The following is a 23887-nucleotide window of genomic DNA, read 5'->3' on the forward strand; positions in this document are numbered from 1 at the left end:
ATCAGATGTCAAAGAAATAAACAACTATCTGACATTTGGAAGACATCCTTTTTAGGGAAGTTTTTAATGTTTGAAGTTTTATTGTGTTTTTAATATTTTGTTGGAAGCCGCCCAGAGTGGCTGGGGAAACACAGTCAGATGGGCTGCATATTATTATTATTATTATTATTATTATTATTATTATTATTATTATTTATACTTCAAGGTCCGCCTCTCTCCATATGAACCTACCCTCATCATCTGAGGCCCTTCTTCATGTGCCTTCTCTGCAAGAGGTCCAGAGGGTGGCAACACATGGATGGGCCTTTTCTGTGGTGGCCTGCTTCATTCTTTCCTAACAATGAGAGCTATGTTCTTGCATTCAGGTCCTGCAATGAGGGTTTTTCACAGGCACTATTGCGAGAACAGGGTGCTGGACCATTGGACCATTGGCCTGATCCAGCAGGCTCTTCCTGTGTTTTCATGTGTATTGAGCCATGCTGAGTTCCCTTGAAACATAGAAGAGCAGGGTGGATGGGTCGGTGGGCATGCATTCAACTCCTGTCTTTTTAGTTTGCTGTTGCAGCAGGCGATGTTTTGGTTTTGCAAAGAAGAACGAGACTGTATAGATACAAAAGCCAGGATTGGTTGACTGGTTGATGAGTATGCCAATAGAGATGCTGGTGCAGCTGCAGCATTTATATATTTTTGCTAGGCAAGTCAAGCGCAGGATTGAGCTGCTTGGAGGATCCTGCTCTAGGCCGGCTTGCCTGGTTGCTACTGTAGTATATACAAAGAATAAATAACAGCGATTGAACTGTGCCCTCCTCCGTTGCAGTGGATTTGCATTTACAAAACGAATGCCTGTGCCCTAAATGTTTTAAATCCCAGAAGAGATGTGGCGAGAGTGGGAAGGAAAGCTGTTTGCTGTAAGAGAGCCCGAACCTTCTCCTCATCTCTCTCTCTCTCGCACACAAACACACATAGAGACACACACACCTCTCATTAATAAGCCTAAGGTATGTAAACTTCTAGCCTTTGTGCTGCCCTCTTTAGCCTGGATTCCTTTCCGTTGAGGGCAGGAACAAAACACATCTTCAGGAAGGCAAAATGGGACAAGCAGGTTAATGATGAGACAGGTGGGAGAAAACTCAGCTGGAAAGGGAAAAGACGAATGTCAGCCTCTCCTTTTGCCTTCCCCTGAAAATTACCCCCCCCCTCACCTTCCTCCCTGGAGAGCCATTTGTTTCCATCTTACCCATCATTGTCTCAGTGATCTGGACTGTAGCGAGCGACTTGGTGCTTCGCAGCCCTTGGATCCCAAGAGCCGAGCAACCCCGCCCGAGGACCTATTGATCTGTGACTAAAGAGCAGAGCCCTTTCTCGGCTGGAGTTTGCCGCTCAGGGACCGGCTGGCAGAGAGGCTGTCCCAGCCAGGACCTGCCGAAAGATTGTGGAGGGAAGGAGGTTGGTGTTATGGGAAAAGGTGGTGGGGATCAGTGGTTAGAGCACCCCAAGTTGGATGCCCAGTGTCTCCGGGCAATGCTGGGGAAAGAGCCCTGTCTGGAGAGCCGCGGGCAGCCGGTGTCGACGATGCTGAGCAGAGCTGGATCAATAGTCTGAGGCAGCTTCCGATGTTTCTATGGGAAACAGCACGTGGTGAAGGAGGGGACCCTCAGGAAAGAGGCTGCCAAAAAAAAGTGGGGTGGACAGTAAAACAATGAGGGAAATGAGCAGGAGGAGAGAGTACAGTGTGTGTGCGTGTGTGTGTGTGTGTGAGAGAGAGAGAGAGAAGACTGTGTGTGTGTGCATGCATGTGTATGAGAGAGAGAGAGAGAGAGAGAGAGAGAGAGAGAGAGAGAGAGAGAGAGAGAGAGAGAGGAGGGGGGCTGTGGATGAGAAAGGGTTTCTCTCTCTCTTCCTCTCTCTCTCAGAGCTCAGTTAATCCTGCTGTCAGTTGGCGTTAAGGCAACGATCTAAGCGCTGGATTCCAGGAGAAAGAGACACACGGCAGTATAGAAGGAAGTGAGGGGAGAGGAAAAGCAAAAAGGAAGGAAGGAAGAAAGCAAGGAAGAAAACCAGAAGGGGGGAAACTACCAAATCTATGCTTGGACCTGGGCTTCTTTCTCGCCAATGCAAAAGGGAATATGCAGCACATTTTTGCCTTCTTCTGCACCAGTTTCCTAGGGGCAGTGTTGGGGGTCAATTTCCCCAGCAACATCCAGATAGGTGAGTGCGAAAAGGTTGCCCATTCTGGAGCGAACGCATTTTCCTGGGTGGCTGTGTGTGTGTGTGTGTGTGTGTGTGTGTGAAATCTAGCCCATCCACCGCCTCCACTCGCAAATAAAGAATGGGGGTCTGGCCCATGCACGGGGTGGATTTGCTATAGAATTGGGGGATCGAGGGAAAAAAAAGATATTGATATGGGATGGATCTCTCCTTCTTAGTGGGTGGGGGACATGCCTGCACATGCCTGCTTCCGAAATGGAGGAAGCAAACAATTTCTCTCTCCTCCTAAATCTGGGACTCAGCATTTCATTTGGGGAAGGGTAGACCGGGGCACTTTGCATTCTTTGGCCATCCTTTTGTTTGGGGGAGTGGGGAATGGTTTCTACTGTCCGTAAGTAAAGAAAGAACCTCGGGGAGAAACCAGTCTTTGTTGTTGCGCTGAAACAAAAGCAGAACAACGCCAGGAAGGTGTTGCACTCAGGCTCCTTCCATTCCATGCATCCACTTGTTTCCCGCCCCCCCCCCCCTTCCCAAGCATCAGCGATACACCTTTCATTCATTTCGCCCCCAGGCAGCTTCTCTCCCCCACCCCAAATACATAATTGATAGTATTTGCTTCGGAGAACGGTCTCCCTCCTCGCCCTTATGTCTCTTTGCAATGCCAATTCCAGGCTCGCCCTCGCAGTAAGGGCGGGGGGTAGAGAAACTCATGGGATAGCCTCACTTGCAGGATTGGCGCTTTTATTGCAGTTTTAACGTTCCCTCGCCGGCATCCTTCTTTCCCAGATTTCTTCGGGGAAACACAAAACGAACCTGCAAAATTAGCAGGCTGCCATTTCTAGCCCCCTCCTTGGCAACCACAGGCATCGAAGTGTGGGTTTAGTGTTTTTTATTTATTTGTTTGTTTGTTTTCCTGGTGCAAAAATAAGCCTTTCCACGAAAAAAACAAAACCAATCCAGAAATCGTGCATGCTGCTGAACGTGCAGAAAGTATCCTGCTATTATTCGTTGGAGGCTGCGCTTCCTGCTATTGCTTTCTTTGCTGAATTAAAGTGTGAGAACGATGAATAATATTGACGATGGTGATCATCCGTATGATGCTCTGTTCCATCCCGCCACTGACTCTCGTCTCTGCCTCATTTGCACATCTGCACCTTAGGGATGTCACACTCGATTTGCATTGCTGTCAAAACTCAAATGGACCCCCAAAGTGCCGAAACCGGATTCAGAGGTCTAATTGCACATTTAGCTACAATTAAGCCACTGTCAGCAGCACGCTTGGAGCCATTTGGGCAGTTACGCACTCTACCCTGCATTTCTAAGATGGGAAACTAAATAAATTCAGTAATAAGCAGACCTTGTGGCACCCAGGTTTCTGCGAGGTCCTCTTGTTACCTGAATACACCCCTTGGTACTGCTAACACCACTCGTGATACAGTGTGGCTTAATTTATTTGTAACAGTTATTTGGCCACTCCCCAGGCCCCATTGTCCAAAGAAAGGTGCTGCTTGGATAATACAGGATTCGTTTTCCTTTGTTCCTTTCCTCTTAGTTCTCCAACAACTTGTTGAGTAAACATCTGCTCTGTGTGGGCAAATGCAGCAGATTCAGATCTGGTGTAAGGGGGAAGGGGGAAGGAGTCTCCCTTGGATGAAAAGGGGGTGGAGATGCTCATTCCTGTATTTGACCAGCTCCTTTTTAACCCTTACAGGAAATGAAGCCCACGGAAATGACCCCACACACACACACATACACACCCTCCCCGTTCTCCATAGCCCTGATTCACTCTTTGTTTACGATCATATTTGGGATCTGGTGGTGTGTTTTGTGTTTGTGTAATGGCGAGACTGCACAGGATCCTGAAAGATCATGTCCAAATGCATTTGTCAGTCTTTAAGGCACAAGAGGATTCTTTGTTCTTTTTGCTAGCAGACACTGTCTGACATGGCTACCTTTCTGGAAATGTGTCTGGAGAAAAGTTTTTGCCACTCTACTAGCAAAGTGGTGTCCTAGAATGCCTACATGCTGGAGTGTGGTCATAATAATGCCATTGTCACTTAATGTTTCACTGCTGATTAGTTTCCAACCTCTCTTCTGTTTTTCTCCAGGGGGATTATTTCCTACTCAACAATCCCAGGAACATGCTGCTTTTATGTTTGCGTTGTCTCAGTTCACAGAGCCCCCCAAGCTGGCTCCTCAGATTGACATTGTGAATATTAGTGACAGCTTTGAAATGACCTACACCTGTAAGTAGTGGCTCTCTCTACAAGCCCCCCTCCTCTCTCCCCCCTCATCTTTTTTCTGCCTTTCCCATCTAGTTCACCATTGCAGAGGCTGTTGCTTTAAAATTAAAACACTTTATCAAGGTCTGTATGATGAGATCTCTAACAGAGTTCCACTCCCCAAGTTATGATTATTCTTCTTCCTTCTCCTCCTCCTATGGTTCCCACCATTCCTCTCTTAGTTCCCCCACCCATCGTTACGGATTTGTCATAACCCAAGTGTGTGATACATACAGAACAGAAAAGGAATTATTTTATGTACTGTATTTTGATAGCTATAACTTAATCGTGCAGCATCCTTTTTTTTTTAAAGTAACCAGCAGTTATCTGACATTGGCTGGAAGTGCAGTCAAAGCTCAGATCAAAAGTTAGCAATGCAAGCAAGGTGAAAGGTCTAAGCTGAAGCAGTTCTTCTTAGACTTTTACCCAGAGCTGTTAAAAGGTTTCTCAGATTAATATTTTTTTAAAAAATGCAAAGGTTTTCATACGTTTTGTGGGACATCTCTCCAGAAATCAGCATGGTGGAGGACTTCATATGATATTAGCAGGGCGGAAGCCCAACCAAGTTGATTAGCCATGAAGAGGCATAAAAGAAACGCAGAAAACAAAGCCTTCTCCATTAAAATGGGATTGCTGTCACATTTTGGTCTTTGTAAATATATGCTGCTATATGCACAAAAAGGGGTTGATTCAGTATTACAGGAATAATTTAGCTCAGTTTCCTGCTGTCGGTTACACATATGTGAGACCCAATTTTTATAACAAATTTGGTCTGATGTAGAAGCCTTTACCTTGTTCCTGACATGAATAATCCCAAGGCTCCCTTCCACCAACCAGACTAGAATCATTATTATGTTTAGAGTTGTAGTTTTGGCATGTTGTTAGTAAAGGATTGTGTGTGCAAATGGTGGATTTAGACTGTGGCTATTATAAATAGCAGAAAACAAAGGACTCAGAGAAGTGTGGCATCAAGGTGAGAAGATGAATCAGAATATGGGTCCAGAACAGATCTAGTTCTGTTGAATGGATGGAGGCTATGCTAGATTGATGGACTGGATTGAGGATTTGATTTACTGGATGCAGAAAACCACTGAATAGCATCAAAACTAGACAAACTCAGAGGAATGTGCTGCTGTTGGAAAGCTGATAATGACTTGGACAATTAACTACAGATATTAAGCAGGATATTTTATCTCTGACAACAAGAGTCTGACAAAGCTCAGAAGGAAACATTCTGCCCTTCCATCCTTTTATTCAAAAACAGTTTGACTTTCTGAGCTTAACTAACTGTGTCAGCATCTGAGTTTACAATATCCTAAGGTGTCTAGGGTCATATAATATCATTGTTCATTTGGCTTGATGGGTCCAGGAGATCCCGCCCAGCCCTGTGGTTTGCCAGTTTCATGTCTCTAGTTGAGTTGAGTTAATCCACACAGAATTGAGATTATGCTTGCAATGGAAACTGCAAGCAAACCATCTCCCACTCCCCCCCACCCCTGGTCCCAACGGAACAACACTTTTTGACTAGCTTATATTGGAGATTGGCTTTTTGTAAAACACTGTGTCCTAATGGCAATTGCATCCAACTGCAAACCTATTTGATTGCAGTTGCAATTAATTATCAGTGTTTTAGTAAATCAGAATCTTCCATCATTTTGTTCTCTGCAGATTGTAGGCAAGCTGTGCTTTCAGTAACAAAGCTAATCATGGAGTACTACACCTGTGCCTCTTAAAAATTGTACTAAAAATGGCCTTCCTTTCTTATATCACTTTTCTTATAACCACTGATTGTGTTGGAGAAACTCACAATTATTCATTTCCAGCATTTATATGAGTGCTGATTGCTTTGGTGGGCTCTTTTTATTCATAATGTGATGTAAATATTCTTATAAAGATTGTTTGTTTCCATGGAGATGCACAACACGCTCTTGGTTGCGTTTGGGCTTTTTTTTTTTTTTTGTATCATGAGCTACCTTTGTCCTCAGATGCCCTGCCACTGATATTTTCAGCTATTCGTAAAGTAGGTGGCTCTTCTGATAAAGTTATTGCGTGGTGCCTTAGGACAGAACTGGCAGTAATACAATCAAAATGGTGTGTGTGTTCCTCATTAGTTCTTGTAAGACTAATGTGGGGGAGAGCAGCACTTGCAGAGATAAATTGGTAGGTTGGAATGGAGCCTCCAACCCTTTCACCACCTGTAAGTTATTCCCATGAAAATACGAGGGTATCCCCTACCCCCAAAAAACTGGAGTCAGCAGGGAGCCTGTCTTGGAAGGCAAAATAGCCTCTCAGGGCCATTTGCAGAATTGAGGGAAAGGGAGGGGTTAAAATCTTACAACCCTCGCTTTTGATCTCTAATCTTTTTGTGAAGTTCTCCTCTTGCTCCTTCACTCCCACAGTGGGTTTGGGAACCACAAGGCAAAATCTGGAGGGCAGAAACTAGCTAATCGCCAGAAACAACTATTGCTATTGGATCTGTTCTTGCACAAATGGTTAAAAGCCCGATGGTGGTAGCTGGCAATCATTGCTGTAAAGTGGAAGTTTAGAGCAGGGTTCAGCAAACTTTTTCAGCAGGGGGCCAGTCCCTGTCCCTCAGACCTTTTGGGGGAGGCGGACTATATATATATATATATATATATATTTGCTTTCGTAGATTTTCACGGGTACAGGAATGCAGGTTTTGGTGTCCTTGGGTGTCTTCCCGTGTAAAAGTTGGGGTGTCTAGGGGGGGGGGGAATGAACGAATTCCTATGCCCCACAAATATCCCAGAGATGCATTTTAGATAAAATGACACATTCTACTCATGTAAAAACTCACTGGTTCCCGGACCATCCGCGGGCTGAATTTAGAAGGCGATTGGGCCAGATCCAGCCCCCGGGCTTTAGTTTGCCTACCCATGGATTAGAGTCAGCATGATAAACAAGAATCTAAAAGTATGTGTGTATGTGTGTTTGTGTGTGGTTCTTGAGACTAGTGGCACCAAAATGGAGTTTTATTTATTTAACGTGATTTCTAAGCCATGCTTCATCTTAGAGATCCCAGGGTACTTTACTATACAAATATAGCATATCAAACATTAAAATGTAAAGATTTTTACACCAAACTAAAGTTATTCCATTTAAAACAGTTGTCTTGAAGCATCTTGTGAAAATGTATTTTCTTTGTCCACATGTACCACATGTGACAGGAGTTTTGCAAGGAGAATCCCCCCAACCACCAGTGGTGCACAAAGTAAAAAGTCATCCACTGCCACCTAGCAGGTAATACTGAAATAGAACTAGGAGTCACATACAGTGGAACTGAGACCTGGTGCTGACAGGCAATAAGCCACATGCAATGACTGACTGTTGCATGGTTGCCATGGCATCATCTTTGCTGATATAAAGCAATAATAAGCAGGCTATATATGATGCATTTAAATCTTGGGTGCTTCTGCAACAATATTGACTGCTACCTCCTAGGAAATGGGTCACCTTTGAAATTAAATTGTTATAGAAAGCATTTGTCTTCCCCTCAACATTAAAGCAATTTGAAAGGTAAAAACCCCATGATAAATACAAATATATAGCAATGTTGCTTTCATGCATTTTCCCTTTAACAATGCAGGCTTATGAAAATTTACTGGGTGCCTTTCAACAGTTGTGTTAATGTTAGCCCTTAAAAAAAAAGAAAAAAGTCTGTTATGGTGAGCACATTCTTTGTTTATGTTATATACCCTTTATAGGGGGCTGCTCAGAAGGAAAACAAATTAAAGGCACATCTTTACTTCTGCTAATATCTGGATTTCAGAGACAGTTGCATGCTTCTCTAGGGAAAGACCTATCACCAAAAGCCATATCACCACCCAAAACATTTTTGTTGTGAAGCTAAAAAACAGCTAACTAGATTAATGAACTGTGTTGTTGTTTTTTTACATTAGGAATATTAAGAATTCAGCTGTGGAAAACACCACAACTGAACATGCCAGCCACAGCAGACCTAATCCCCAAACAGTCAAAATGGAGGGGCATCATAGTAGATAGTAAATGAAACAGTAAATGAGAAAATAAAACCTATGGGAAATGGCAGTATGTGAAAATGTAGGATGTGAAGAAGTTAGATTTAGCTTGTAAGAGCAGGAGTAGCAAAACCAGAGCACTTAGCTTTTCTGTTTCCTCTCTAAGAGGAAATGGAATTGGTTTTCATTCCCTCCATTTCCAGTGCTCAGTCTCTTTCTGCCATGCTTTTTGAAGCAGCACAACATATGCTCTAGAGAGGAAGGTATCATCAGGGTAGGTGAAACCTCAGTGTTTACAAAGGGGTGGGTGAGAAACTCTAGAAAGAAAGAAAGAAAAAGGTGAGACTGTACAAACAGCCCAGTGAGGACCAAGTGTGCTCAGTATTCATGGAATCACATGATTGTAGAGTTGGAAGGGACTATGAGGATCCTCTCGTTCAACCCCCTGCAATGCAGGATTCTTTTGCCCAAGGTGAAGCTTGAACACACAACCCTGAGATCAAGAATCTCAAGCTCTACCAACTGAGCTATCCCAGAAGCTGGCTAACTGTTTCCATTGGTGGTGGTGGTGGAAAAATAACATGAAATAGAATGGAATGGGTGGTGGTGGTGGTGGAAACCTGATTAGCAACACTCCATGCTGGAACACTTTATTGCAGGCCTCACTTGTGGAGCATAATGTTCATGCTGTTGGTAGCCAGAATGCTATTCCACAATGTATTGGACTCCGTCACTTGCAGGTATTCATCCACCAACCTCTTATTAACAGACACATGGCTCACACATACCATTTCTAGTGGGATGTACCCTTTCACCACATGAGCTGAAACAGGAAGTGCTACCCTGCTCTAGACTGCCTTCACCGTCCACTGGCAGAGAAGTGGTGCAGACATTGGCATTGCATTTGGGGAAGATCTTGCTGGCTTCCAGCAAGATCTCACCAAAATCACACCAGATCTTTTGTGATTTTGGTAAGATCTCACCCTAGATTTGGTAAGATCTCACCCTAGATTGATGCCAGTGGCACTTCTCCACCAGCAGCAGGGGTGCTACCTTGGGCGCTTCCGCCACCTGAGGCAGCAGCCTCGTCTAATGGTTGGACTGTCCCTGATACTGAGCTGCACTTGGCAATAGCAACCATAATCTAGGAATCTGTTTGTAAATGCATCATCCACCGTGGCATGACACTTCAGATTATAGTACAGGTAGTTGTAGTGTTGTTTCTGTTGTTTTTACTGAATGAACGTAGAATTATGTTCATTCAATTATACTTACTTAGAAAACTGTATGCAAATTGCATGAAGCTAATTGTGTAAAAAACAAAAAAACCCTAACTTTACAGTGGTACCTCGGGTTACAGATGCTTCAGGTTACAGACGCTTCAGGTTACAGACTCCACTAACCCAGAAATAGTACCTCGGGTTAAGAACTTTGCTTCATGATGAGAACAGAAATTGTGTGGCGGCGGCGGCACGGCGGCAGCAGTAGGCCCCATTAGCTAAAGTGGTACCTCAGATTAAGAACAGTTTCAGGTTAAGAACGGACCTCCAGAACAAATGAAGTTCTTAACCCGAGGTACCACTGTATTGGCAAGAGGACTTATATATACCCACAAAATATAAGTAGCATTGTTATCTTGTACTTTTTATCAGCCTAGAGGCAGTTGATCAGGATGAGTAGAAGGGTTTGTTGTTTTTTGGATCACTGATTTGGGTCACAAGTTAACAATAACAAAAGGAAACGTATCATCCTACCCAGACTTTGGCATCAGCTGGGGTAATACCATCATTTATTAAAAACATAAGAGTTGGACATGACTAAACGACTAAACAACAACAAGATGAGCCCTACTGGATCAGGCCAATGGCCCTTTTGGTCCAGCATCCTGTTCTCACAGTACCTAACCAGATGCCTGCAGGAAACTCACAAGCAGGACTTGAGCACAAATCACTCTGCTCTTCTGTGGTTTCCACAACTGGTATTCAGAAACATACTGCCTCTGACCAGGGGTGCAGAGCAGTGTCTCCATCATAGCTAGCAGCTATTGGTATAAAGAGACAGGGGATCTATGGCCCACCAGAGGGCCTTCTAAGCAATAGCTTTGAGCACCCTCTTCCCTTCTGAGCTTTGGCTGGTGCTGAATTTATCTATCTTTCAGCACTAGCTAAAGACCATCTTCTCCTAGAAAGTATTTTAAGTGTAATATAGGGAGGGACTCCATTGTGAAAAATGAAATGCGTTTTAATAATCTGTTTGAATTGCATGCTTTATTTTTGGTTAATGTATTTTGCTTTGTTGTGATCCACCCTGAGCTCAGTCTTGATGGATATACAATAAGTAAATTAGGGTTGTAAGATGAGAACAGATATGGCTGAGCCAAAACTTGGAGGTATGTTTATGAACATTTTCTTTACTCATCACATGTAACTCCCTTTTTGGTGACTTATTTTCCCCCAGGAGGTTTAGGGAAAGTTTACGCTTCCTGCCAATTCTGCACAGGAGGTTCTGCTAAGACAGTCTCAGGTAGTTCTGTCTTCCTGCCCCAATGTGGGTCATTCAGGTGGTGATAATTAGTTTATTCTTCACCCTAATGATATTCAATTTCGGTACCTATTTCCTCCCTTCAAATCAGCCACCATCATCTGAGGAACAGTGGCATCATCATCAGATATGACTATGTAAATGACACCAATGAGGACAATTCAAAGTAAGGGCAATGCTTCCCCAATGTGTCCTGTTAGCTTCATTTGTCCTCATTATGTCATCACATAGCCAAATCTGATTGCCTCTGGGCAAAGGGGAGGGGGTAGTTGGATTGTTAAGACTAGTGCTGAAGCAGCAACCAGGTTGTACTGTGGACACCAGCCAATAGATGCAAAATAGGAGCACTTTGGATTCTCCAACAGCCCTAACCTTCTCACTGAAAATGTTTACTAGATAACATTTGGCTCTATCCTGATAACATGAAGCAATGGGGCATAGTTGGGTCAATGTATGAAGCAGCCTTCCCCAGCCAAATGCCCTCCAGATGTTGGACTACAACTCCCCTCTTCCTTTATGATGCTGCTTGCTGAGTAGAACCAGAAGTTTCATGGGTGGTGGAAGAGCTGCAGTATGATTTGCTTAGGCACCTGCACTTATTATGTGGAGCCTTCTTTTTTCTTTTTCTACAATTTTTGGTAGCCTTAATAAAAACACTTTTTGCTTCCCATGACAATCTTCAGATATCTTACTCATGCAGGAGCCTCGTCATTTGCCTTAAAAAGTCTCTTTAGGTGTAAACTGCAATCTGGGTGCACGTTGGTCAATACAGTGTACCTGCTATCTAGTTTGGTGCCCTGTGCTCTGGATAGGATAGGCTGCTGGAGTTAGTGTACTGCAACCTTACACCAAGGCAGAAGAGCAGATGGTTGTTTGATCCCTTTCCATTTTGGTATGATGACTTTATATACCAATCACACATTTTCCTCTTTATTTGAATCTACCAAGGTCATGCAATCATGTTGTTATTACTATATTAGTAGTGTTAGTTGTAGAAGTTGCAGTGCTCCTATAAGCAATAGAGATGATGATGATGAAATGATAAATTTGTTATGATATTTTCTTTCATTTCCTTATACAACACACTAGAACCTTACTTTTCAGCTCTAAAATTGCCTTGTGTTATTATTATTTTTAAAAAGCAATATGCACACACATCAATGTTCTCAACTGCAGGTCTAGATTTATTGCAATTAAACCATTATTCTGTTTGAGCAGGGGGAAATAGCCTCCGTTGATAAATGTGTACCAGCCACCATTTCTCAGAATAGGACTGTTGTAATTTATTCCACTAGTAATCAATTAAAATGCAGTTTTGTAATTAAACTTCCTCAAGCTTAGTTCTATGATACTATGTAAATTTGTGTGTGTTGTATTTGCTTATCCCAGGAGTGCCATAAAATTGACTGAAATGCATGTTCCCAACTGCAGTGATTCCACACACAGACCAATGATACTTATTGAATTTCGGCAGCCTAACTGTATGAAGGATTAAGATACAGATTACTGCATCTGGAGCCAAGGTGTCAGGAAGGTCATGGGTAATGGACTAGAGACTTTCTGGTTAGTGTCTGCTCTGTTCAGTCTCTAGCAATGGAATTAATGGTGCTCTTGGTTCTTTGATGTTGCTGTTTTAAGGGCAGACAGAATAACAAAATAAAAATCTGGATCTAGTTCTCACCCTTGGATTCTTCAGAACTTCTTCTATCTGTGGATTTCGTATAATAAAAAATGTTCTGCAAAAGTCATTTTTGTTCACTTGTGGACATGGTAGGAACTCAGATATTGATTTGTGTCAAGGTTCAGTGTTTGAAAAGTTGCTGTTTCAAATGGGACTTCTCAAAATATCGTCTGCTATCAATATTTTGGCTTGTGATTTCATCTCATTGTCCCCCCCCCCCACTTTGTCTAGAATAGGCCATTGGCCATGGTGGCAAAGAATGATGGGTGTTGTAGTGCCACAATATTTGGGGGGATCATGCTGGCTACCCTGACCTAGGATGCAGATGGACAACCTGCACCCTAAAGCTATATGCAGCCTTTGATCCCAGTCCTTGTAGCCTAATTTCATGTAAATGGTAAGGAGCAGGAATAGGAATTCAGGCAAGAATGGGGAGGGGGAGAAATATGTGGCCCCATTCTGCTATTCATCAGTGTTGGACTTCTGGGTAGTGTAACTACTCTATCAAAGCCTCACTGTACATCCTCTGTACATTCTGAGCCCTAAAGATGATATTTACAGTACCCTAAAAACAGAATGAAAAGACAATTGCCTCCCCCAAATTATGGTAGCTCCTGGCTGATGCCCACCTTGTATCCTGAGAACATTCCCTCTTCTCCATCAGTCAGAATGCAAGGGGATCGCTCAAAATTCCCCTTCTTCTGTAGTCTAACCCTATTCTCCTACAAATTTTCAGCTCTGCAGCACCTATTCCCTTTCTTTTCTCTTCTTGTGCAAGCCAAAGCTCTTCTGAGGGGCTGTACCATCAAATCACCCCACAATCCCTCCTTGTTCTCCCTGTCTCCTTTCTGAGAAAGCCAGCTAATTGCTACTTTGGTACTGTTTTTCAGTGAAACCCTTTGTTTTCTGGGAAAGCTCTGAATTGTTTCAGTGGCTTTATAATGTATAAAGTACTAAATGATCTGAACATTACCCACACTTGGCTCCTTAAAATTTTATTAGCATGCGAGTAAAACTGGCATCAGACTGTATTCCAGGTGAGTAAGGGAAGAGTTGCAGTGGTTAGAGGTTTTCCCCTTGTAAACCATTTGAGCTAACTTCCCATCTACACCTCCACAAACATTCATTTTCTGGATGGGCTTATTCCATGAAAATGGGCAAGTTGAATGTAGACATGCTTTGAAACATATGACCTGAACTAACTTGGTAACACCATTGAAGTTAGCATTTCCCCTGTGAGGAGTTTGTCCCTTTAAAAAAACAGATTTTGCTATATAAACATGTCATGTAGGGTCATTTGTTTACTGGTCTCAAAAGAGTCTAGTCATATAATTTAAGTGCTATAATTTAAGACCCAAGGACTGCTAAATGAGGCATCTTCTTCTTTTTCCTTGTACTTTTTTTTTTTTTTTTGCAGATTTCTTGAGACAGTTCTGTTATTAACCAACAGACCATCAAATCAGCTTGTCTTCTTCTGCTGTTTCATTTGGTTCTGTCTCCTGCTATGACCATCTCTGAGACATTAGGAAAGGATGGTGGGACATAAAAGAATATCTTGCAGAAACAAATTGCCTGAGGGAGGTTAAAAATGAGTCTGAGATAGATTTTTATCTCAGCATTAGCATTCCAGCATCTTCTCAGCACAACATAGCTCAAAAATGATACAGCACATTACGTACCACAGCAGTCTCCTTTCTGTTTGCTCAGTGTGTCAGTCATTATTCCTCACATCAGCTGCCTTTGTTCGATTTCCTACATTCTGCTCTTTAAATGTCATTGCCAATCAATCCCGACAGCAAGATATTTTGGCTTGCTAATTTCCCCCACCGTGCCTTTCATCCTGAGTTGTTGAAAACAACCCCCATTTTCACCTAAATCGTGGCATAACTCACACCCATAGCTGGAGAAAAGGAAGTAGAATATAAATCCACAAAATTGGTTGACATTTTTTTGAGAAAGTGATAGGAAGAGGGTGATGAGAAAGAAAGAAACAGATTATTTACCCAGGCCCTGCTTTTGGCTCCCCCCCCCCTTTTTGGCCAATGTGCAGCAATGCCGCAAAGAAAAATAGCAGAGGGAAAGTCTAAGATTAGTGAGTAATATGGGGCTGATGACAAGGGTCGTCTAATGAGCAGAAAGAGTCCTGACTCTCACTTAATAATGGAAGTCTTAGAGTTGTATCCTCAGGATAACAGATAGTGAATGCCTGGAAGTGAAGCTAGTTCCACAGAACCGGAGTGAAAATCAATATCTGAAATGATATGATACTTCCATTGGTTGCACAGCCTTTCGTTCAAGACAAAATATAGATAAGGCAAAAATGGGATAGGACCCCTGCAGTGTCGGAAGTTGTGATATTGTTCCATAGTGGAACATTGGCCATATCACAGTAGTCTTGTATGAGTCCAGTGTGGTCAGAGATGATGTGTGGCTGAATCATAGAATTGTAGTATTGGAAGGGACTCCAAGGGCCATCTACTCCAACACCTACAATGCACTAGTCTAACTAAAGCAGTGGTTCTGAACTCATTTTTGGCCATGCCCTACCTAAGCATCTCTAAAATACTGATAAAACACTGGGATCAACACCCATATTAAAACAACAGTAAATATTATTGGTTTGAACTTGAGGACATTTCACACTACCTGACCAAAGGCACTGAGGAAAGCATTTAAGGAAAAAGGAAAACAAAGCACCAGACTGCATTAACTGAAGACAAAATATAAGTCTTCTATTACTGTACTACAAAGGGCCAGGGCTGCTGGGATAATCTGAAAATGAGAAACAGGCCTGGTCTGCTGGGAGTTCAGGGGAAATTTCTATGTACAGAAAGTGATTAATGCATTTAATGAACTATCCAAAAGAAGCACAAGATAGGAAACCACCACCAGGCTCTCTAAAGAATAACAATGAACGCCATCCCAGGCAATAGATTCAATAGCTATATCCAGCCTAGCAGATCAGCAGAATAGCCCATGCAGGTCTCAGACAGCCTAGAGCCATTACATCTGAGCTCCCTGTGCCAACACTGGGATCAGCACCCATATTAAAGCAACAGTAAATTATCTGCATGCATGCAAAAAGTTCCTCAGTTTACTCTTTGCCCTTTCCAAATACAGTGGAACCTCAGTTTTTGAACTTAATCCATTCCAGAAAACCGTTTGGCTTCCGAAACATTTGAAAACCTAGGATCAATGGGCTGGCTGCAAAGTCAATGGGTTGGGGAACCTCCCCAGAAGCCGTTCGACTTCTAAAAATTGTTTGAAAATGGAAGCATTCACTTCCAGGTTGTCGGCGTTCAGGTTCCAAATTGTCCGGCTTCCGAAGCATTCAACAACCAAGGTACCACTGTACAAGGATTTCAGGCAGCAAGACTGAGAAAAACACCCTTCCTGAGATCTTGGAAAGCCACTGCCAGTCTGGATACACAATGCTGAACTAGATGAACAAGTGATCTAAATAGAAGGATGTATATGTTCAAAGCACGCTGACCATGCCAACCCACAGAATGCCAACCCACAAAATCTCCCAAGAATCAGTGAAGTATCCAAGGACACAAGGAACACACGTGTGGGGAAAAAAGTCAGGAAAGATTCTGTTTGTGATTCTTCTACAAAGAGGGAGACCTGGATGGTTACATTAAAGGTAAAGGTAAAAGACCCCTGACAGTTAAGTCCAGTCGCAAACAACTCTAGGGTTGCGGCGTTCATCTTGCTTTACTGGCCGAGGGAGCTGGCGTTTGTCCACAGACAGTTTTTCCGGGTCATGTGGCCAGCATGACTAAACCACTTCTGGTGAAACCCAGAGCAGTGCACGGAAATGCTGTTTACCTTCCCGCTGGAACGGTATCTATTTATCTACTTGCACTTTGACGTGCTTTCGCACTGCTAGCTTGGCAGGAGCTGGGACCAAGCAACGGTAGCTCACCCCATCGCGGGGATTCAAACCGCCGACCTTCTGATCAGCAAGCGCTAGGCTCAGCACCATCCGTGTTACACTAATGTAACATTACATTACTTTACATTAGCATGTACTAATTTGACCATGTTGTAACATGAGCAGCAAACTGCAAATAAATTGTCCAATTTTCTAGGTTTCTAAACCAGATAATAAAATGCTGGACCATGACAATGTTGGGCTCTCAGCATCGCTGTAAGCCGATTCAAAAGGCAATCGTGTATTGTTAAGATTCTTTCCTGATATTCCTCCCACCTGTGTGTCCTCTTCTGACTCTCCCATTTAAACATACCTTCTTCAGATTGGAGAATGATGCAAGGAACCACTGTTAACAATGTCTGTGGTATTGCAAGCAATTTCCTATATCTGATAAATTCTTTCAATCTTTCTTTTACTTTTTTCTAAAGTGCTCATAAAATCAACCTCCTAAGGAATTGTACAGGTTTCCTTTATTTTAATATGAATACAATTACTGATATAAACCAGGAAAGAATCTCTGCTTGACTGTCACAAAGTTCTGCTCATATATAGAGCTCAATCATCTTATCTAATGAGTGAGGTGAAGTCCAAAATAAAACGTTAGCATCCGTGAATTAACTTTTAAAACAAAACACATCCACAGGGTTTCAAATGTGTCCCCAGTCCCCACATAAGAAGTAATCCCCACTGTTTGTGTTTTAGACACCCAGAAGTAAGTCCCAGTGAGTTCAATGGGGTTTATGCCCTGGTAACAGTGTTTATAGCACAACCCTCCTATATGTGATTAGATATCTTGCATTGGGTTCAATTGGCCTTGGCTATACCTGAAGGATAGTATACATTCAGGTATAACCAGGACTTGAGGTATACCCAGCCCGGACACTGAGGTCCACCTCCAAGGGTCTTCTGGCAGTTCCCTCACTGCAAGAAGTGACTTTACAAGGAACCAGGCAGAGAGCCTTCTTGACAGTGGCACCCTCCCTGTGGAATGCCCTCCCATCAGATGTCAAAGAGCTAAAGAAATATACAACTTTTAGAAGACATCTGAAAGCAGCCCTGTATCAGGACGTTTTTAGTGTTTGACATTTTAATGTTGTGATATGTGCTGGAAGCCGCCCAGAGTGGCTGGGGATACCCAGCCAGATGGGTGGGTTATAAATAATAATGTTGTTGTTTGTTGTTGTTGTTCCAGATTAATTTCCAGGTTTAACTGGTTTTGTTCTTTAAAGTCCAAAACAGATTGGGACCTTGATATCTGTAGAACCAACTCCTCCAATATGAACCTATCAAGAAGCTTAGGTTTTTATCTTGCTTTGCATCTCGCCACTGTTTGAGGTTGAAGGTGGGAATGCCAAATAGCACCTTCTTAACCATGGAACTTAGACTGTGGAAGACAAAACAGAGCACTGCTATTCATGCTGCATATGGATCCATGAATAAATTTTTGTACCTGCTTTTGACAATTTGATATGAAGCTATTGTCTTAGTTTTCCTTTTTATGTTCTGTGCATTTAGTCAGGTGCTTTAAATTGTTGGTAGGCACCTTGATTAGATTTCCCTAGAGACAGAAAGTTGGTCTATGAGTGCTTTAAATGGGAAAAAATGTTTGTGGCATACATTGGTGAGAGAAGATATATGAAGCAAGCTGACTGCAAACTTGTGGTATTGTCTTGAGTACCAATGCAAAGAGTTCCCATTGAGATTGTCATGTCATGAAGAAATAAGCCATCACTTTTATTACACGTAGATCCCATAATCAACAGGAGAATCCAAGCTGAGATTCTTCCATCGCAGGGGGTTGGACTAGATGACTCTTGGGAAACCTTCCAGCTTTACAGTTCTGTGATTCTGTGTGGACCTTCTGATATAATTTTGTGCAATAACATGCCACAGACATCAGTGTAACTCAGGAACAAAACTTAAAATCAGGCTGCAGGGTGTACATAAGCTAATGAAATGTGGCATGGTGTACATATTCTCTCTCTCTCTCTCTCTCTCTCTCACACACACACACACACTCACACACACGACTGCAGATGACAAGGAAGAGGGTTTCATGTTTAGGTAAAATAGGACAGATCAATGCAAAATTTTGATTTGCTGAAGAGTTTAGACAACTATATAAATCAAAATGGACGGACACATTGATCTGATGCCAAATATATTGAACTTAAGATATAGGTATGTGCTGCAGTCACTAAATGCTTAGTTTCCAATGCCTCAGCTCTTTGTTGTTGCACGATTTTACCTACTTGTACAATGTTTTATTAAGCATCAAATGTTCTCTCTCTTTCCTTTTGACAACAATCCTTATCCACAAGAAATATAATCAATGAATCAACTATGAACTCCAGGAATATTTTTTCTCATGAACTAGTCCATATGTTCACAGGAAATTGACTAAGTGTGTGTGTATATTAACTCATTTCCAGTTTTAGTATGAACAGAGTCTATCACTGACACATATATCTATCTCTATTTTAAAATTATTTATTATATCAAGTATGGTAATAGACCTTTCTCTGGCATGTGGTGACTAAAATTTGGCTAGCTTGTCACTCATCCGTCAGGTTGAGATTCTTTTTTTTTTAAGAGAGTTTATTTTGGAAAGAGTCTAATTATGAAAATGAGGAGCAGCTGTGAGATCTTCTTTCGACGACTCATGGAATGTGAGCTCACTATCTTTCCTAGATATTAATTTATTACCAGGTGGTAGATACTTTGTGCTGAGCCTCTGCACTCTGTTTTGCTAAAAGGAAGCTGAGTTGAATTGAACACAATTTGCTTGGAGATTCAAAATAGTAGATCCTCTATGCAACTGGCTTGCCTTTTGCTAATTCAGACAGACCCAGACATATGTGTGCTCACACCCTCAGGGTATAGATGCCAAGACACAGGCAGAATGGTTACCCAGAAGTGCCTTCCTGTAAACCCCAGGGCTGTTGTTACACGGGGAAGCCCCCTGATCAAAACCAAATGTTCTTTTCCATACTGGAAATGTTAGTAGGGAAGTGGAGACTAAACCCAAGGGGTAGTCCTATGTGTCAATGAGAGAAGAAACCAGTATTTCAGTACTCACAGCCAGTGTTCAAAACACTACATGTTAAATGCTGAGAAGATAAGAAGACCGGCCAACCAGGCAAGTAGAAATTCAGCAGCAGTTGCATAGTCAGAAATAGAGTTATAGAGATTTAGGTCAAGAAGTCAGGAAGGTCAGGTGGAAGTAGGGAACCAGGAGCAAGACAAAGACTAGCATGAACTTGGGATAAGGAAAGAGAAAGATAGAAATTGAAGGTTGAGCTCAGGAATGAAATGGGCCTATTGGACCAGTTTGTGACCCTAGGTCAATATGAGTTAAAAAACAATGCCAAGCAATGCATAGAAAAGAACTCCACAAATAGTATTAATATCAATTTGGTCTTGAGTATCACCATGTGTATTTCCTATCTATCTTTGTAATAAAGTGTGTGTTGATGTACCACACACCTCTTGTTGCTTTTAAGCTTCTTTTTCCCTCTGAAACTATTGACTTCTTTGTGGCATGCTGCAACTCTGGGTTAAAGATCCCATCCCATGTTTCTTGGGTGTTGTAAGATACGCTAGCAGGCATAGGTGTTTCCCCTTCTCTCTGGGAGCTTCCGATAAGAATCAACGAGCCTCTAACAGGTTTATAGTCTGTTTTATTTACAACAACACAGAGAGAGCTGCATCAAGCCACCCTCCCTTGGGATCTTAGTTGTTCACTTTGGATCCCCGCAGCAAGAAGGACGCCAACATCCTGCTCTCCCACCCCTGTACATCTGTTGAGCCTTAACCCTTTCAGACCTCCTAGTACAAGGGCTGGGAGGAAAGTCCCCGCCGCTCTCGAATGAAGAGTCTCCTAAATGCTCCCTCCCTCCTGGTTGCCTAGCTACTGACTCTAGCTCTTCCCCTGCGCCATCTCTGAATTAGCTGCTGGGAAAGTTGAAGGAAGTGGGGGGCAAACTCTTCTTCTTCTTCTTCTTCTTCTTCTTCTTCTTCTTCTTCTTCTTCTTCTTCTTCTTGTCAGAGGTTCCTCTGTCTGTGTCTGCATTCCTTCATCTTCAGAGTTAGAGCAGTCCCTGGCGTCCGATTGTGACCAGCCTCTGACCAGGTGTTATGTGTATGGTGAGGTACAAAAAACACATTGTAACAGTACATCTTGCTCAATATAATTTATGCTGTTGAAAGCTCTCCAGGGTTTTGGGAGGGGCTCTTTCCCACCCTTCCCCGGAGATGTTGGGAATTGAACCTGGGAGCTTTTGTGAATAAAACATGTGCTCCACCACCAAGCTATGGCTCATCCCAAATGACTTAAGGTGCTTTCATGCATGACCACATGAGGTAGCCTTTCTCAGCCTGTGGGTCCCCAGATGTTGTTGAACTATAACTCCCATCACCCCTAGCTAGCAAGGCCAGAGCTCAGGGATGATGGGAGTTGTAGTCCAACAACATCTGGGGACCCACAGGTTGAGAACCGCTGACATAAGGAGTACTTTTCCATGGTCTTCTCGCATGTCATTGCAGTAATGTCTGGGAATCAGAACAAGTGGGTGGAGCCTGTTGCATGTGTCCCTCCCATCAGATCATTTCCAGGCCAAGGGGAAGGCAATGAAATATTACGGCAACGGTATGGGATGAAGCCATGGAAAAGTAATCCCAGAGTGGTAATTCCTGAGGGGTGCGTTGTATTTCTTTCAGAAATTCCACTGTAATGTTTAGAGAAATGAATGACTTTAGACATCATATACAAGAGGCATGAAGAGAGGAAGCTTGGGTCTTTATGGTTTCCTTTGCTGCTGCATGTTTCTCATATTTCTGTATGTAGCAGCATAGAGACTGTCTGTGTTCAGAAACTGCCAGTATGATAACTCATTTATTTGTGGCCCCATAATGGAAAGCAAAAATATCTCTTTCAATTCAAGCTGGATTAGTAAAGTTCAAAGAAGGCTACACAGTGAAGAAATTGACTTAGAAAGCTATTGTGAAGTTTAATTATTTGTCTTCCTTTTATTGACTTATGCAACAATATTTGAGAGCTGGTAAAGCACAGTGGGCTGCACTGTCTCTCAGTTCATATCTCACCTCATCCATGAATGTGCTAGACACCCTGAAGCAAACAACTGTCTCTCAGCTTCAGTCCTCATTGGCAACACAAGGATCACACAACCTACCTTTCAGGGTTATCACTTAGATAATGTATCTGAATTTGTTTGAGCTCTTTAAATGATATCATTATTCACATCATCATCAGGTTCGTCATTGCATGAATTTAGAGCTAGGGTTATTCTTGCATAACTTTTAAGAACTGGTGAGATATGTCAGGTTACTTTTGTGTACTTTTAATTAAACATTGGATTTGAGCTTGTGACCCGTTGCAGACAGACAAAGATTTCAGGCAGGTTGTGTGATCAGGAATGGGAAGGAATTTAGAGGAAGGAAAAGATGCTGCAGTTGTCCAGAACTATCTAGTTAACTTTGATAAATTGTGCATACACAGACCACTACTAATCAAATGGACTTCACACTTTTACTTATAGCAAAAGTATTTTTCTTCCTAATTTTATCTGCAGTCCTTTTAAAATAAAATCATTAATGGGAAAGGTAATAATGATTAGCTCAAAGCAGAAAACAACTCATTATTAGCTCAAAGCAGGAAAGAACTCATTTATTTGTTGTTGACAGGTAGTCCCAGAAAAGTGGTTGCACTGCAAAGTCTCTTTTACAATTTAAAATTCCTTTATCTGATCAGTGAAACTGTTTGCAAGCAATTATCAATGGCATGTTTACGATGAGATTCTGAAAAATACAAAAATCCCAGAACTGTGGCATTGAACGCAGGATTCATCTGTCTGAAAATGCCAGCATTCATATATGGAAAGGCAAGTTTATATGTGATTGTGACAATACACTTGAAAATTTGCTGAAAATGAGCCAGCTGCTAGCAAAAGCCCATGGGGTGGTTGAATGAGGCTGTCAGTGATTGAGCTTGGTGTTCAGCACCTTGGATAGCGCCTTGGTCCATATGTCAAGCAAAAGCAGAATATATAATGTAAAATAGAAGAAAAAAGTACAGAGGGGAGGATGCAAAATAGAAAAACCATGCAAATTTATCTAATTTACACAAGTTGTAGAATTATATTTGTGCAGAATTTGGATTGCCCTGGCCCAGAATAGTGTGGGATACACACACAGCTCTAACAGATTATAATTTAAACCACTGCAACTTTATTTACAATTTCTGAATGCTCTGATGCTTTATTCAATTAACTATCCCTGGTTTAAAAGAAATTTGGATATTATTATTATTACTATTATTATTATTATTATTATTATTATTTAAATTTGTATACCAACCCTTCATCTGAAGTTCTCAAGGCGGTTCACAGCATAAAAGACAATATTAAAAATACATAATACATAATATAAACAAAAACAGCCAATAACAACCCCCCCCCACACACACACATGCACATTTAAAAGGATATAGAATGTTAACCAGCCAAAGGCATGGTTGAAGAGGAACATTTTTGCCTGGTGCCTAAAGGTGTATAATGAAAACGCCAGGCGGGCCTCCCTGGGGAGAGCATTCCACAAACAGTGAGCCACTGCAGAAAAGGCCCGTTCTTGTGTTTCCGCCTTCTGGACTTCTCATGGAGGAGGCATACAAAGAAGGGCATCTGATGATGATCATAGGGTCTGGGTAGGTTCATACAAGGAGAGGTGGTCCTGTCACCACCATTGATAGTCCCATGCAAACCTCTCAGCTAAGTCATAATCTAGCACATTGTTTCTTCTGCATGGCTTTTAGCACAGCTGGCTGCAACAGGTGATAAAACAGAAATAAGTTCAAACTATGATGCTGAAATAGTGGAGGCTTAAAGTAAGCTGAAGAAGGCTTGCTGTTTGACTTACATTCAGAAACATCCTAACTCAACTCTGCAGGCTTTGAAATGTAGCTGATCTATAGTCATTTTCTGTAGCTGCTAGAAGGATAGTACATTTCTGAATGTTAAAATTCACTCAGCAAATGAAATCATATCCAAGGTACATCTATTGTCCTGGAATATTAAATAAATTTAATATCCAATGGTTGTTTCAGTGAGAAATAGATATAATCCCCAAGAACTTGTATATGACAGACACAGATAATTGTACTTTGTATCTTTCTGTGATGGCAGCACATTCTGGAATTCAGAGGAACCATTTTGGGCAGTGATGA

The 23887-nt window shown here is 42.1% G+C and overlaps 1 protein-coding gene across 8 annotated transcripts in view; it reads left to right on the top strand.

Moving 5' to 3' along the window:
• The first annotated feature begins 1803 nt into the window (after nt 1–1803).
• Nucleotides 1804–23887, top strand: part of GRIA1 (glutamate ionotropic receptor AMPA type subunit 1) — a 198257-nt gene continuing 176173 nt past the window's right edge. For 4 of the 8 annotated variants that reach the window (XM_083728721.1, XM_083728723.1, XM_083728722.1 and 1 more), the window contains exons 1-2: nt 1806–2208; nt 4317–4454. In XM_083728721.1, coding sequence (XP_083584847.1) covers nt 2127–2208; nt 4317–4454 — 220 coding nt within the window. In that variant the 5' untranslated portion in view covers nt 1806–2126. Of the gene's footprint in view, nt 2209–4316; nt 4455–23887 lie in introns of all 8 variants that reach the window. The other 4 variants (XM_083728724.1, XM_083728725.1, XM_083728727.1 and 1 more) reach the window with 3 other exon arrangements.

The sequence above is a fragment of the Podarcis gaigeae genome, assembly GCF_964106915.1.
Source record: "Podarcis gaigeae genome assembly, chromosome: 2".
NCBI classification, from domain to species: domain Eukaryota; kingdom Metazoa; phylum Chordata; class Lepidosauria; order Squamata; family Lacertidae; genus Podarcis; species Podarcis gaigeae.